The sequence below is a fragment of the Panulirus ornatus genome, chromosome 6, assembly GCF_036320965.1.
Source record: "Panulirus ornatus isolate Po-2019 chromosome 6, ASM3632096v1, whole genome shotgun sequence".
In the NCBI taxonomy this organism is placed as follows: domain Eukaryota; kingdom Metazoa; phylum Arthropoda; class Malacostraca; order Decapoda; family Palinuridae; genus Panulirus; species Panulirus ornatus.
The window spans coordinates 43,237,463-43,252,529 of NC_092229.1; the positions used below are offsets into that span (position 1 = coordinate 43,237,463).

Consider the following 15,067-nt stretch of genomic DNA (forward strand, 5'->3'; position numbering starts at 1 on the left):
CCACAGAGATAACACTATCAACCCTCTCTCTGGCCACCTAGGAGCTTAGAATTCAAAGATCGTGGGTACCAACCTAAAAGTGGTCACAATTGGTAAAAAAAGAAAAAGAAAAAAATCTCTAAGAATGGGTAATGTTTATTAAGTAACTTATTCTGCACAGTATTCAATTTAGTGAAATTTCTGTGTAACCTAATAACCCAACTACCAATTCTTAAATTTTCTTAATTTCATTTAACCCAATATGTGACTTCTTCTTGACTTATAAGTTCTGCTATATAATTTCATCACTGCTAACACAAAAGAAATTTTAAGATGCTATCTAACTTTTTCTACTTATGTACTTCATAAAATATATAAATTCTTCTCTCTATCTGAGTATATCTTAAGAATGTATCTTCTACTTACGTACATTCTTGTCAAGAAAACACTAATTTAACTTCAGTATCAAAGTTTGGCATTTATTTCATTTATTTTGCTTTGTCACTGTCTCCTGCGTTAGCGAGGTAGCGCAAGGAAACAAACGAAAGAATGGCCCAACCCACCCACATACACATGTATATACATACACGTCCACACACGCAAATATACATACCTATACATCTCAATGTACACATATATATACACACACAGACATATACATATATACACATGTACATAATTCATACTGTCTGCCTTTATTTATTCCCATCGCCACCTCGCCACACATGGAATAACAACCCCCTCCCCCCTCATGTGTGCGAGGTAGCACTAGGAAAAGACAACAAAGGCCCCATTCATTCACACTCAGTCTCTAGCTGTCATGTAATAATGCACTGAAACCACACCTCCCTTTCCACATCCAGGCCCCACAGAACTTTCCATGGTTTACCCCAAACGCTTCACATGCCCTGGTTCAATCCATTGACAGCACGTCGACCCCGGTATACCACATTGTTCCAATTCACTCTATTCCTTGCACGCCTTTCACCCTCCTGCATGTTCAGGCCCCGATCACTCAAAATCTTTTTCACTCCATCATTCCACCTCCAATTTGGTCTCCCACTTCTCCTCATTCCCTCCACCTCTGACACATATATCCTCTTGGTACTTTATATAATTCTGAATATATGTAAATATGTGTAAACATACATAACTATATCTGTAAATACAAGAATGGGCTGAACTGGAGCATATCAAATGGCTGGGGAAACCACAAAAAAGTATGAAGAGATTGGCTGTGGATCACGGGGTTCAGGTTTTGCTGCTGTTAAAGAGTGGAAGTGCGCTAATGGGGTTGTTCTTCATCTGTTCTAGGTGCAATCTTGCTAGGAGGGAAATGATGAGCAAATACAAAAGGGAAAAATATGTAAATATAAACACCAGGGTTAGAAACCCTCCCATTCCTTGTATTTCAATTTCTGAAAGTGGGAACAAGGAGGAGCCATGCAAGGAATGCATGTCCTCTTGAGATAGTCAGGATGGGGTGTTTGAATGTGTGACAACGTAATCAGGATGAGAAGAAGGGAAAGCTACGTATTACATTTGGGGTGAGGACCCTCAGTATTCTGGTTCTTAGCAAACCTAATCTCAAGGGAAAAGGGGCAGAATGGTTTGGGAATGTCCCATGGGTAAAGTACAGTTGATGTGAAGGTGAGAAAGAGGAAGGTGAGGCACATCTGCTAAAAGAGTTGGGGGAATGTGTGAAAGAGTTTAAGGAAATAAGTTCCAAACTGCTGTGGGTGAAAATTAAAGCAGGCTATGGGACAAAAGCATTTGTTCTTATGCACACGGTAATGAGAGGCAAGAGTTTCTGATATAAGCTGAGTGAATGTGCAAGAGATAGAGTATTACTGACAAGTGATGTGAACACAAGAGTTTATATAGCAGTTGAAGGTATAACTGGGGGGGTATACCATACCCATTGTTAATGAAAATGGTGAAAAGCTTGTAAAGTTGTGTGCTGAAAAAGGACCAGTGATTGGTACATACATACTCATACAAATATACATAGGTGAAAGGGGTTTAGGTTAATAGGAACTGTTGGATTATGTGCTTATTGAGAGGCATCAAAGGAGAGCTTTTAGATGCAGATGTGCCAAAGGGTAGCTGGTGGGATGTCTGATCACTTTTTGGTGAAGGTAAGAGTAATACAGGTACACCACCGATTTTCCGGCACTCTTGGTTCCAAAGCCTTGCCGGATTGACCATTTTATCAGACCAACTGTGGTCACGTAATAATAATTCATCAACACACCTCTAACCCACTAATTATACATCTCCCATGTGTCTAAAGTATACCATGGATGGCTAGAAATTTAAATTAAACAAATATTAAATGTGTGAGCACCCTAAGATGGTAAGTCTGTCCTTAGATTGTTTGAATCCTGTGGGGTCTTCTTCATCTTCTGTCATTAGTGTTTTCTTAGGTGTGCATTGCCAGAATAACGCAATTTCGTCTGCTTTATACACCTGCTCAGGACTAAGGTGCTCGTCAGCTACGAGTTTTGCAAATTCATCCACATTCTTGGCAGCTCCTTCGTGGTTTACAGACCACTTTTCTCTGCACGCTTTATTCATGGAAATTCCATGACTCTTCCTGAATCTTTAAAGCCATCCTTCACTATAGTCACGCTCATGTTGTAATCTAAGTTCTTTATGGAACAATTTAGCCTGGTCCATTATCATGCTATCTAACAAGTCCACTCCATCACTCTGACACTGTCGAAACTCGATCTTTCATATTCTTTCTAATCGTCATATGCTTCTTGGAATCACTGTCTGCATAGAATTTCAATACTTTCTCCCTTTGCTTCTTTATATCATAAACAGTTGATGAACCAATACTGTAGATGTCACACAGCTTTGCACCAAAACACCACGATCCATTTTTTCAACAGTTCTAATTTTTCTTGGATCGATAAGGAATGGCGTTTACCTTTGACACCATGACTAACACTCTCATATGTCTTAGAAGCCATAGCTAGGATTGAATTTAGGTAAAATAAGCTAGGAATCTCACAGAATTGTGGTATCACCACCAACAAGTGCACTGTAAAGAATGTAAATAAGTATGCCCCACACAATGCCATTTGTGGCCGCCCAGTAAACTAGTCTGGTGGCCGTGGTAATTTCAAGTTCCCTCACATAATTTTGTCCGGACTAAAGAGGGTGCCAAACCGTCAGTTGCTAGAAATTCGGTGGTGTACCTGTAGTTTGTAATGGTATCAGGAAAGCAAATGACAAAGGTGGAAAGGGGGTGATGCAAGTCAGTGAACTTGGAAATGAGGCTTGTACAGGGAGATGCCAGCAGAGATTAGGTGAAGAACAAAATGTGAGAGTAAACAAAAAAAAAGTAGGTGGGTGAAGAATGGAAGATATCTAAGGAAGCAGTACTCATATGTGCAGACCAAATGTGTGTTATATAGAAGGTGAGACATAGGCATGTAAGTGGCTGAATAAGGAAACTGAGCTGCTTGAGAAGAATGAAGGAAAAGTTTACTGGTATCACCTGCAAGGTAGGAGTAAAAAGGGTAATATAGTGAGAGTTGAGGTGAGAGAGTAAGGCATAATTTCAGCAAAAATAAGATGTTTTGTAAGGATGTGAATAATGCTAGAGCAAGAGAACAAAATGGTAGCATTAGTCAGGAGAGACAAGGAAGTGGTAAAAGAAAAAGATAAGGTGAACAGGAGATGGAGTGAGTATTCTGAAGAACAGCTGAATATATTAGACAAAACGGTGACAAATGTGAGGTGTTAGGAATGTGGAGGTAAGCAGAGTGACAGAATCATTACCGAATGCTTGGTGAAAAGAGATGTGGTAAAAAAAACCTTGCATAAGATTATGGTGGAACTTCTCCAGAAATAGAGTGAGACAGTTGCTGAATACTTAGTTAGGATCTTCCATGTATAAGTTACTCAAGGTGAGGGAGCCTGAGGATTACAAAAAGGCTTGTATTGTGCAAGGGTTATAAAACTAAATTTTTGAATTACAAAGGTACAAGTCCAGTGAATACACCTGTTAAAGTGTATGGGAGAGTGGTGAACATCATATTGGGAAAGAACAATGTGGCTTTAGGAATGGCAGAGGATACATGAACCAAGTGTTAGCTTTGAAGACTTTGTATGAGAAATACTTAGGAAAAGAAAAGAATATGAATGGGACATGTATAGATCTGAAGAAAGTATATGACAAGGTTAACAAAGATGATTTGTGGAGGGTGCTATGAATATATTATGAGGAAAAAAGCTGTAAGAGTAATGAGGAGTTTTCAGCATAAAAGGCATGTATGCAAGTAGGAAGAGATGAGGATGTGGCTCCAGATGAAGCTGGCATGTCAAGGGGTGAGTGCTTTCACTATAACTGTTTACCTGCTTATGGATTAGGTGTTGAAACAGGTAACTGCGAGGGTTTTAGAGAGAAGGATTCGTTTGTGGTGTTCTGGGGGAAGGGGGTTGAGTCACTTCCTGTTTGCAGATGACACAGCTCTCAATGCAGAATTGAAGGAGAAACTACATAAGCTGGTGTCTAAGTCTGGGAGTGTGTATGAAAGGAGGACATTGAAAGTTAAAGCGAATAAAATTAAGATAAGGAGGTTTAGCAGGGGACAGACACAGTTTGGTTTGAGTGTGGGTTTGAATGGAGAGAACCTGGTAGAAATGCAGTATTCTAAATAACTGGAAGTGGGCATGGCAGCAGAAGAAACTATGGGATCTGAAGTGCACCACAAGGTGGGTAAAGGGGCAAAGGTCCTAGGCGTGTTGAGGAATGTGTGGAATAAGTCACTGTCTTTGAATGCAAAGATAGGTATGTCTGATGTCATATTAGTCTCAATGGTGCTGTATGGATGTAAGTCACAAATGTATGAGAGTGGATGTGTTGGAAATGAAATTTGCATGAGGACAACTTGAGGTGTGAGGAGGGTTTGTCGAGGAATGAATGACAGCGAAAGACAGGTTTGGGAGTATTAGTTTATTATGTCTGACAAAGCTGAGTAGAGTGTGTTGACATGATTTGGACATATGATGAGGATGAAAGAGGAAAGACTGACTAAGAGGATGTACCTGTCAGAAATGGAGGGGACAAGGAATAGGGCAAGAACAAAAAGAAGATGGAAGGATGCTAAATTTGGGGTATGAATTTGCAAGAGAGCATAAGGCATGCAATGGATAGAGCAAATTGGAGTGGTGTGGTACATGGGATTTACTATAAATGGGCAAAACCAATGCATATTAAGTAGTCAGGGGAAACTGCTGAATGGTCTCTGGGGCTTGGCTGTGGACAGGGCCTCTAGTTTCAGTGTATTATGCCTGATAGCTAGAGTGGACAAAAGCAAATAAGGTCACTCTTTGTTTCTGGCACCACCTCAAAGTAGCTGTGCAAGGAACAGAAAACAGGTCTGAAAACCTTTTGTGACTACAACATACAGATTTTTGACTCACCTAGATCCTTCATAAGTTTAGAGGAAGCATTTCTAAGATGAAGCGGTACAGGTGGCAGTTGTCCAGCATGGTTTTGTATATGCTGTGAGACACGAGTCATTGCTAGATACACTTCTGGATTGTGCTGTGCTCTGAGGAGGAGACTGATTCAATCAATAAACAAGAACATATCAGAACTGTATGTAAAGGCCAAAACAATCTTTGAAAATGTGAATCTGGTGTATGTGTATACCATAGTGAAAGGCAAGTGGAATCTGAGTAATTTCATGCTTTTCCTTTAATGACATAGTGCCATCTAGAAAATAAATGTCACCTTGCTAAATAAACAGCACACTGGGCAAGAATGACATCAGATTCTGGCATCCCAAGCATCTGTACAGCCTGCATAGCTGACACAGCATAAGTCAGTGCTTCTGGAGTTCCCAAGCCTGAAAACAAGACAAATATCAACCTTCAAGTAATTTACTTGTTATTCAACTTTCTGATCTGCTAGTCCATAATGCACATTTTTCTTCATCAAAAGAAGGATGATGTAAGTTAACTTTTGAGTTAACTTTTGCTATACAATGTGCTCACTGGTAAACTACTAACCATTTACATTGTAACATACAGAGACATGACTGGGAAAAATCTTAGATGTTATATGGCAAAACTCTAGCTACATAACTAATAACTGAAGTACAGGTACACCACTGATTTTCCGGCACTCTTGGTTCCAAAGCCTTGCCAGATTAACCATTTTGCCGGACCAACCGTGGTCACATAATAATAATTCATTTACACACCTCCAACCCACTAATTATACATCTTCCATTTGTCTAAAGTATACCATGGACTGCTAGAAATTTAAATTAAACTAATATCAAATGTTTAAGCACCCTAAGATGGTAAGTCTGTCCTTAGGTTGTTTGAATCCTGTGAGGTCTTCTTCGTCATCTGCTGTTAGTGTTTTCTTAGGTGTGCATCACCAGAATAATGCAGTTTCATCTGCATTATACACCTGCTCAGGACTGAGGTGCTCATCAGCTACGAGTTTTGCAAACTCGTCCACATACTCAGCAGCTTCGTGGTTTGCAGACCGCTTTTCTCTGCACACTTTATTCATGGAAATTCCATGACACTTCCTGAATCTTTGAAGCCATCCTTCACTTTAATCACGCTCAAGTTGCAATCTAAGTTCTTTATGGAACAACTTAGCCTAGTCCATTATCATGCTACCTGACAAGTCCATTCCATCACTCAGATGCTGTCGAAACTATTCCATCATCACTCGATCATGCTCAGTACTCTTACCATCTTTCATAGTTTTTCTGATCATCATTTGCTTCTTGGAATCTCTGTCTGCATTGAATTTCAATATTTTCTCCCTTTGCTTCTTTATATCATACACAGTTGATGAAACAATAGTGTAGATGTCACGTAGCTTACGCACTGAAACACCACAATCCATTTTTTTCAACAGTTCTACTATATCTCGGATCAACATGGACTGGTGTTTACTTTGACACCACAACTGACAGTCTCATATGTCTTAGAAGCCATAGCTAGGGTTAAATTTAAGCAAAATAAGCTAAGGATCTCACAGAATTGCAGTATCACCACCAATTAGTGCAGTGTAAAGAATGTAAATAAGCACATCCTACACACAATGCCATCTGTGGCTGCCCAGAAAACTAGTCTGGTGGCCACGGTAATTTCAAGTTCCCTCACATAATTTTGTCTGGGCTAAAGGAGGTGCCGAACCACCAGTTGCTGGAAATTCGGTGGTGTACCTTTACTAGTAATTTACCTCCCTGGTCACTGACTGGCTACCAATTATAACCTAGACTATTCCATGGGTTATAGTGATCACTTCATATACCTTAGTTCATGTTCTATCCATTGACAATATGTTGCCCTCATAGTCCGCACTAATCCAATTAATTCTATCCCATGCACATGTCTTACCCTCCTAAAGTTTAGGCCCCAGTACCCAAGAGCCTCTCATGCTTCATCCTTCTGTCTTCTTCTTAGTCTCATTGAAGTCAGATTGACAACTATGCAATGGGTGGGGTGGTTTAGAGAAACAGTATAACTCTCTTGGTGTGCAACATATTTTCTGGTATCTCCCTAGGACACAAAAACAAGCATTTTTGTTTTATAATAAAAGGTGCACAAAAACTAAAAAAAAATAATCTGTCCTTAGAATTAAGAATTAATAATTCCAAGCTTAGGAAAAACACATGAGGTATCTACTACACTGGCCCCTTCTATTTATGCCAGTCACATACAATTTCATGTTTTAACTTTTTTATCTAGTTTAGAAAAATTATTAAAACCACTGTTTTTCTTATGAATTAAGAAATGGGTACTGGTATTTGAAATAATAAAAAAAAATATGTTATTTACCAGACCGATCAATTCTAAGTAAGGTTGGCATGGGTGCTATGGGTGGAGGTGGGTGCCAGACTCAGTCAGTCCCTAGAAGAGGCCCATAACTGCCCTTCGCTGTCACTATGGGCTGCTCAGGCCTCCAGATAGCTCTGGCATCTCATCTTTGGGTGGCCATCTATAGCAAACTAACGAGCATAGAGCACACACAGAATTCAACTTGTTGGAAATTTACACCATAATATCAAATGGGTTAATTCTGGTAAAATCTCATTGTACATATTCATAGGTAGGAACTCCTCCTTCCTCCATCTATCTCTGATACATACATCCTCTTAGCCAATCTTTCTTCATTTATCCTTCCATTTGTCAAACCCATTTCAGCACATCCTGATAAGTTATTTCAGTACGACTGCACTTACTACCACTCCTCATAGGATAACCTAACTCACAACAAATACCATCCACACATAATTTCCAACACCTCCACCCCAGATGGAAAAATAAATCAGCAATATACTCATATCTTACCAATATCTTCAGCTGCTGTTCTGACAAGCCTGCGTGCAATGAATCGAGGATCCTCTCCTCCTTTGATCATGCGCATGGTCCAATAGAGGGCAGCATTATCATCTCCACCCCTAATGGACTTCTGTAGGGCTGAGGCAAAATTAGAGAGGTACAACCTCTTTCTTATCCTTTCATTTTTTTCTAGTCAAATATCCTATCCATATTCTGATGCACCAAAAAACATAAAAATGGATTTCTGATAAGTTTTTAATGTGGGAGACAGCGACAAAGCAAATAAATGTAAAAATATAAATAATGCAACACAGTGAGTTTGTGAAGTAGTGATTGTATCTCCTCAATCAGCAACCTGGAACCTGGCCATTGCTGGACCACAGAAACTGATCCCTAGGGAACTCCAATATAAAACAAATGCTTGACCCCTAGTCTTGCCAGCTCATTTCACATGCATATTGCTATGTTATGAAAGGTAGACCAAAGCTTAAAACAATATAATACGACCATTACAAGGTTTTTATTGTTACATCAGAAGTACAAACACGGTCAGCAGGGTCTTCATGGTCAGCAGTGTCTTAGCTTATGTGGGGTCAGCAAGGTCTCTAGATCAGCAGGATCTTCAGAGTATGCAGGGTCATCAGGGTCTCCATGGAGAGCAGAAACTTGTACATCAGTGGCAGAGGAGGTGCAGGGAAGTGGATTTTCTATGCTGGAAGGAGCTTTGGCAGTGTTATTAACAAACTTTATCAACCACTGTTGCAATGTAGCTTGCCTCTGGTACTTTGGCTTTTCCTTAATCAATTTTCGTAGAATCAAATACACAGATATAATTTCTTGTTAAGTTATAAAGTCCTTTTGCTCCAGTCCTGGAATTAAATCTCTTGTCATCTGGATGCATTTATCTTTAGAAATTCTTTCCTCAACTTACATGATTTCTTGATCAGTTGGGTGATAAACAACAGGCTCATCTTTATCAGCTATTGGTGCCTTAGTGCTGCTAACAGCACCCCCCTAGGCAGATCCACAAACTAATGGTGGCAGATTCAAAACATGATGGGACCCTGGGGTGCCAGACTAAAGAGTGCTGGATTAGAGAGGTACAACCTCTTTCTTATCCTTTCATTTTTTTCTAGTCAAATATCCTATCCATATTCTGATGCACCAAAAAACATAAAAATGGATTTCTGATAAGTTTTTAATGTGGGAGACAGCGACAAAGCAAATAAATGTAAAAATATAAATAATGCAACACAGTGAGTTTGTGAAGTAGTGATTGTATCTCCTCAATCAGCAACCTGGAACCTGGCCATTGCTGGACCACAGAAACTGATCCCTAGGGAACTCCAATATAAAACAAATGCTTGACCCCTAGTCTTGCCAGCTCATTTCACATGCATATTGCTATGTTATGAAGGAGAACCAAAGCTTAAAACAATATAATACGACCATTACAAGGTTTTTATTGTTACATCAGAAGTACAAACACGGTCAGCAGGGTCTTCATGGTCAGCAGTGTCTTAGCTTATGTGGGGTCAGCAAGGTCTACTAGGATCAGCAGGATCTTCAGAGTATGCAGGGTCATCAGGGTCTCCATGGAGAGCAGAAACTTGTACATCAGTGGCAGAGGAGGTGCAGGGAAGTGGATTTTCTATGCTGGAAGGAGCTTTGGCAGTGTTATTAACAAACTTTATCAACCACTGTTGCAATGTAGCTTGCCTCTGGTACTTTGGCTTTTCCTTAATCAATTTTCGTAGAATCAAATACACAGATATAATTTCTTGTTAAGTTATAAAGTCCTTTTGCTCCAGTCCTGGAATTAAATCTCTTGTCATCTGGATGCATTTATCTTTAGAAATTCTTTCCTCAACTTACATGATTTCTTGATCAGTTGGGTGATAAACAACAGGCTCATCTTTATCAGCTATTGGTGCCTTAGTGCTGCTAACAGCACCCCCCTAGGCAGATCCACAAACTAATGGTGGCAGATTCAAAACATGATGGACCCATGGAGTTGCCAGACTAAAGAGTGCTGGATTAGAGAGGTACAACCTCTTTCTTATCCTTTCATTTTTTTCTAGTCAAATATCCTATCCATATATCTGATTGCACCAAAAAACATAAAAATGGATTTCTGATAAGTTTTTAATGTGGGAGACAGCGACAAAGCAAATAAATGTAAAAATATAAATAATGCAACACAGTGAGTTTGTGAAGTAGTGATTGTATCTCCTCAATCAGCAACCTGGAACCTGGCCATTGCTGGACCACAGAAACTGATCCCTAGGGAACTCCAATATAAAACAAATGCTTGACCCCTAGTCTTGCCAGCTCATTTCACATGCATATTGCTATGTTATGAAGGAGAACCAAAGCTTAAAACAATATAATACGACCATTACAAGGTTTTTATTGTTACATCAGAAGTACAAACACGGTCAGCAGGGTCTTCATGGTCAGCAGTGTCTTAGCTTATGTGGGGTCAGCAAGGTCTCTAGATCAGCAGGATCTTCAGAGTATGCAGGGTCATCAGGGTCTCCATGGAGAGCAGAAACTTGTACATCAGTGGCAGAGGAGGTGCAGGGAAGTGGATTTTCTATGCTGGAAGGAGCTTTGGCAGTGTTATTAACAAACTTTATCAACCACTGTTGCAATGTAGCTTGCCTCTGGTACTTTGGCTTTTCCTTAATCAATTTTCGTAGAATCAAATACACAGATATAATTTCTTGTTAAGTTATAAAGTCCTTTTGCTCCAGTCCTGGAATTAAATCTCTTGTCATCTGGATGCATTTATCTTTAGAAATTCTTTCCTCAACTTACATGATTTCTTGATCAGTTGGGTGATAAACAACAGGCTCATCTTTATCAGCTATTGGTGCCTTAGTGCTGCTAACAGCACCCCCCTAGGCAGATCCACAAACTAATGGTGGCAGATTCAAAACATGATGGACCCATGGAGTTGCCAGACTAAAGAGTGCTGGATTAGAGAGGTACAACCTCTTTCTTATCCTTTCATTTTTTTCTAGTCAAATATCCTATCCATATATCTGATGCTCCAAAAAAACATAAAAATGGATTTCTGATAAGTTTTTAATGTGGGAGACAGCGACAAAGCAAATAAATGTAAAAATATAAATAATGCAACACAGTGAGTTTGTGAAGTAGTGATTGTATCTCCTCAATCAGCAACCTGGAACCTGGCCATTGCTGGACCACAGAAACTGATCCCTAGGGAACTCCAATATAAAACAAATGCTTGACCCCTAGTCTTGCCAGCTCATTTCACATGCATATTGCTATGTTATGAAAGGTAGACCAAAGCTTAAAACAATATAATACGACCATTACAAGGTTTTTATTGTTACATCAGAAGTACAAACACGGTCAGCAGGGTCTTCATGGTCAGCAGTGTCTTAGCTTATGTGGGGTCAGCAAGGTCTCTAGATCAGCAGGATCTTCAGAGTATGCAGGGTCATCAGGGTCTCCATGGAGAGCAGAAACTTGTACATCAGTGGCAGAGGAGGTGCAGGGAAGTGGATTTTCTATGCTGGAAGGAGCTTTGGCAGTGTTATTAACAAACTTTATCAACCACTGTTGCAATGTAGCTTGCCTCTGGTACTTTGGCTTTTCCTTAATCAATTTTCGTAGAATCAAATACACAGATATAATTTCTTGTTAAGTTATAAAGTCCTTTTGCTCCAGTCCTGGAATTAAATCTCTTGTCATCTGGATGCATTTATCTTTAGAAATTCTTTCCTCAACTTACATGATTTCTTGATCAGTTGGGTGATAAACAACAGGCTCATCTTTATCAGCTATTGGTGCCTTAGTGCTGCTAACAGCACCCCCCTAGGCAGATCCACAAACTAATGGTGGCAGATTCAAAACATGATGGACCCATGGAGTTGCCAGACTAAAGAGTGCTGGATTAGAGAGGTACAACCTCTTTCTTATCCTTTCATTTTTTTCTAGTCAAATATCCTATCCTTTTATCTGATGCACCAAAAAACATAAAAATGGATTTCTGATAAGTTTTTAATGTGGGAGACACATAAAGAGTCATTGGACTGTGAGCATAAGTTTCTGGATGATGCTACATTTGTTGCTGGAACAACATGCTGCTAATTTCCTCTCCTCCATATGTAATTGAAGACTAAATGGCTCTTCGTTGGATACACCTCTTCTGTTGAAAACTGAACTTATAACAATAGTGGAAGGGTATTAAGAATATATGGTGTGGGAGGCAAGTTGTTAGAAGCAGTGAAAAGTTTTTATCGAGGATGTAAGGCATGTGTGCGTGTAGGAAGAGAGGAAAGTGATTGGTTCTCAGTGAATGTAGGTTTGTGGCAGGAATGTGTGATGTCTCCATGGTTGTTTAATTTGTTTATGAATGGGGTTGTTAGGGAGGTGAATGCAAGAGTTTTGGAAAGAGGGGCAATTGTGCAGTCTGTTGTGGATGAGAGAGCTTGGGAAGTGAGTCAGTTGTTGTTTGCTGATGATACAGCACTGGTAGCTGATTCATGTGAGAAAACTGCAGAAGCTGGTGACTGAGTTTGGTAAAGTGTGTGAAAGAAGAAAGCTTAGAGTAAATGTGAATAAGAGCAAGGTTATTAGGTACAGTAGGGTTGAGGGTCAAGTCAATTGGGAGGTGAGTTTGAATGGAGAAAAACTGGAGGAAGTGAAGTGTTTTAGATATCTGGGAGTGGATCTGGCAGCGGATGGAACCATGGAAGCGGAAGTGGATCATAGGGTGGGGGAGGGGGCGGAAATTCTGGGAGCCTTGAAGAATGTATGGAAGTCGAGAACATTATCTCGGAAAGCAAAAATGGGTATGTTTGAGGAATAGTGGTTCCAACAATGTTGTATGGTTGCGAGGCGTGGGCTATGGATAGAGTTGTGCGCAGGAGGATGGATGTGCTGGAAATGAGATGTTTGAGGACAATGTGTGGTGTGAGGTGGTTTGATGAGTGAGTAATGTAAGGGTAAGAGAGATGTGGTGGTAATAAAAAGAGCGTGGTTGAGAGAGCAGAAGAGGGTGTTTTGAAGTGGTTTGGGCACATGGAGAGGATGAGTGAGGAGAGATTGACCAAGAAGATATATGTGTCGGAGGTGGAGGGAACAAGGAGAAGAGGGAGACCAAATTGGAGGTGGAAGGATGGAGTGAAAAGGATTTTGTGTGATCGGGGCCTGAACATGCAGGAGGGTGAAAGGAGGGCAAGGAATAGAGTGAATTGGAGCGATGTGGTATACCGGGGTTGATGTGCTGTCAGTGGATTGAATCGGGGCATGTGAAGCGTCTGGGGTAAACCATGGAAAGCTGTGTAGGTATGTATATTTGCGTGTGTGGACGTATGTATATACATGTGTATGGGGGGGGGGGGTTGGGCCATTTCTTTCGTCTGTTTCCTTGCGCTACCTCGCAAACGCGGAAGACAGCGACAAAGTATAATAAAAAAAAATATAATAAATAAATAAATAAATATATATATATATATATATATATATATATATATATATATATATATATATATATATATATATATATATATATTTATATTTTTTTTTTTGCTTTGTCGCTGTCTCCTGCGTTTGCGAGGTAGTGCATGGAAACAGATGAAAGAAATGGCCCAACCGACCCCCATACACATGTATATACATACGTCCACACACGCAAATATACATACCTACACAGCTTTCCATGGTTTACCCCAGACGCTTCACATGCCCTGATTCAATCCACTGACAGCACGTCAACCCCAGTATACCACATCGATCCAATTCACTCTATTCCTTGCCCTCCTTTCACCCTCCTGCATGTTCAGGCCCCGATCACACAAAATCTTTTTCACTCCATCTTTCCACCTCCAATTTGGTCTCCCACTTCTCCTCGTTCCCTCTACCTCCAACACATATATCCTCTTAGTCAATCTTTCCTCACTCATTCTCTCCATGTGCCCAAACCATTTCAAAACACCCTCTTCAACTCTCTCAACCACGCTCTTTTTATTTCCACACATCTCTCTTACCCTTACGTTACTTACTCGATCAAACCACCTCACACCACACATTGTCCTCAAACATCTCATTTCCAGCACATCCATCCTCCTGCGCACAACTCTATCTATAGCCCACGCCTCGCAACCATACAACATTGTTGGAACCACTATTCCTTCAAACATACCCATTTTTGCTTTCCGAGATAATGTTCTCGACTTCCACACATTCTTCAACCCTCCCAGGATTTTCGCCCCCTCCCCCACCCTATGATCCACTTCCGCTTCCATGGTTCCATCCGCTGCCAGATTCACTCCCAGATATCTAAAACACTTTACTTCCTCCAGTTTTTCTCCATTCAAACTTACCTCCCAATTGAATTGACCCTCAACCCTACTGTACCCAATAACCTTGCTCTTATTCACATTTACTCTTAACTTTCTTCTTTCACACACTTTACCAAACTCAGTCACCAGCTTCTGCAGTTTCTCACATGAATCAGCCACCAGCGCTGTATCATCAGCGAACAACAACTGACTCACTTCCCAAGCTCTCTCATCCACAACAGACTTCATACTTGCCCCTCTTTCCAAAACTCTTGCATTCACCTCCCTAACAACACCATCCATGAACAAATTAAACAACCATGGAGACATCACACACTCCTGCCACAACCTACATTCACTGAGAACCAATCACGTTCCTCTCTTCCTACACGTACACATGCCTTACATCCTCGATAAAAACTTTTCACTGCTTCTAA

General features: G+C 40.3%; 1 protein-coding gene across 1 annotated transcript in view; it reads right to left on the minus strand.

Annotated features, from left to right (window-relative positions):
- LOC139748917 (uncharacterized) overlaps window positions 1-15,067 on the minus strand; it is a 144,314-nt gene that overhangs the window by 15,233 nt on the left and 114,014 nt on the right. The window contains exons 9-12 of the mRNA XM_071662279.1: window positions 9,860-10,049; window positions 8,320-8,499; window positions 5,732-5,846; window positions 5,419-5,549 (exon numbers count right to left, since the gene is read on the minus strand). Of these exons, the coding sequence (XP_071518380.1) occupies window positions 5,419-5,549; window positions 5,732-5,846; window positions 8,320-8,499; window positions 9,860-10,049 (616 nt within the window). The remainder of the gene's footprint in view (window positions 1-5,418; window positions 5,550-5,731; window positions 5,847-8,319; window positions 8,500-9,859; window positions 10,050-15,067) is intronic.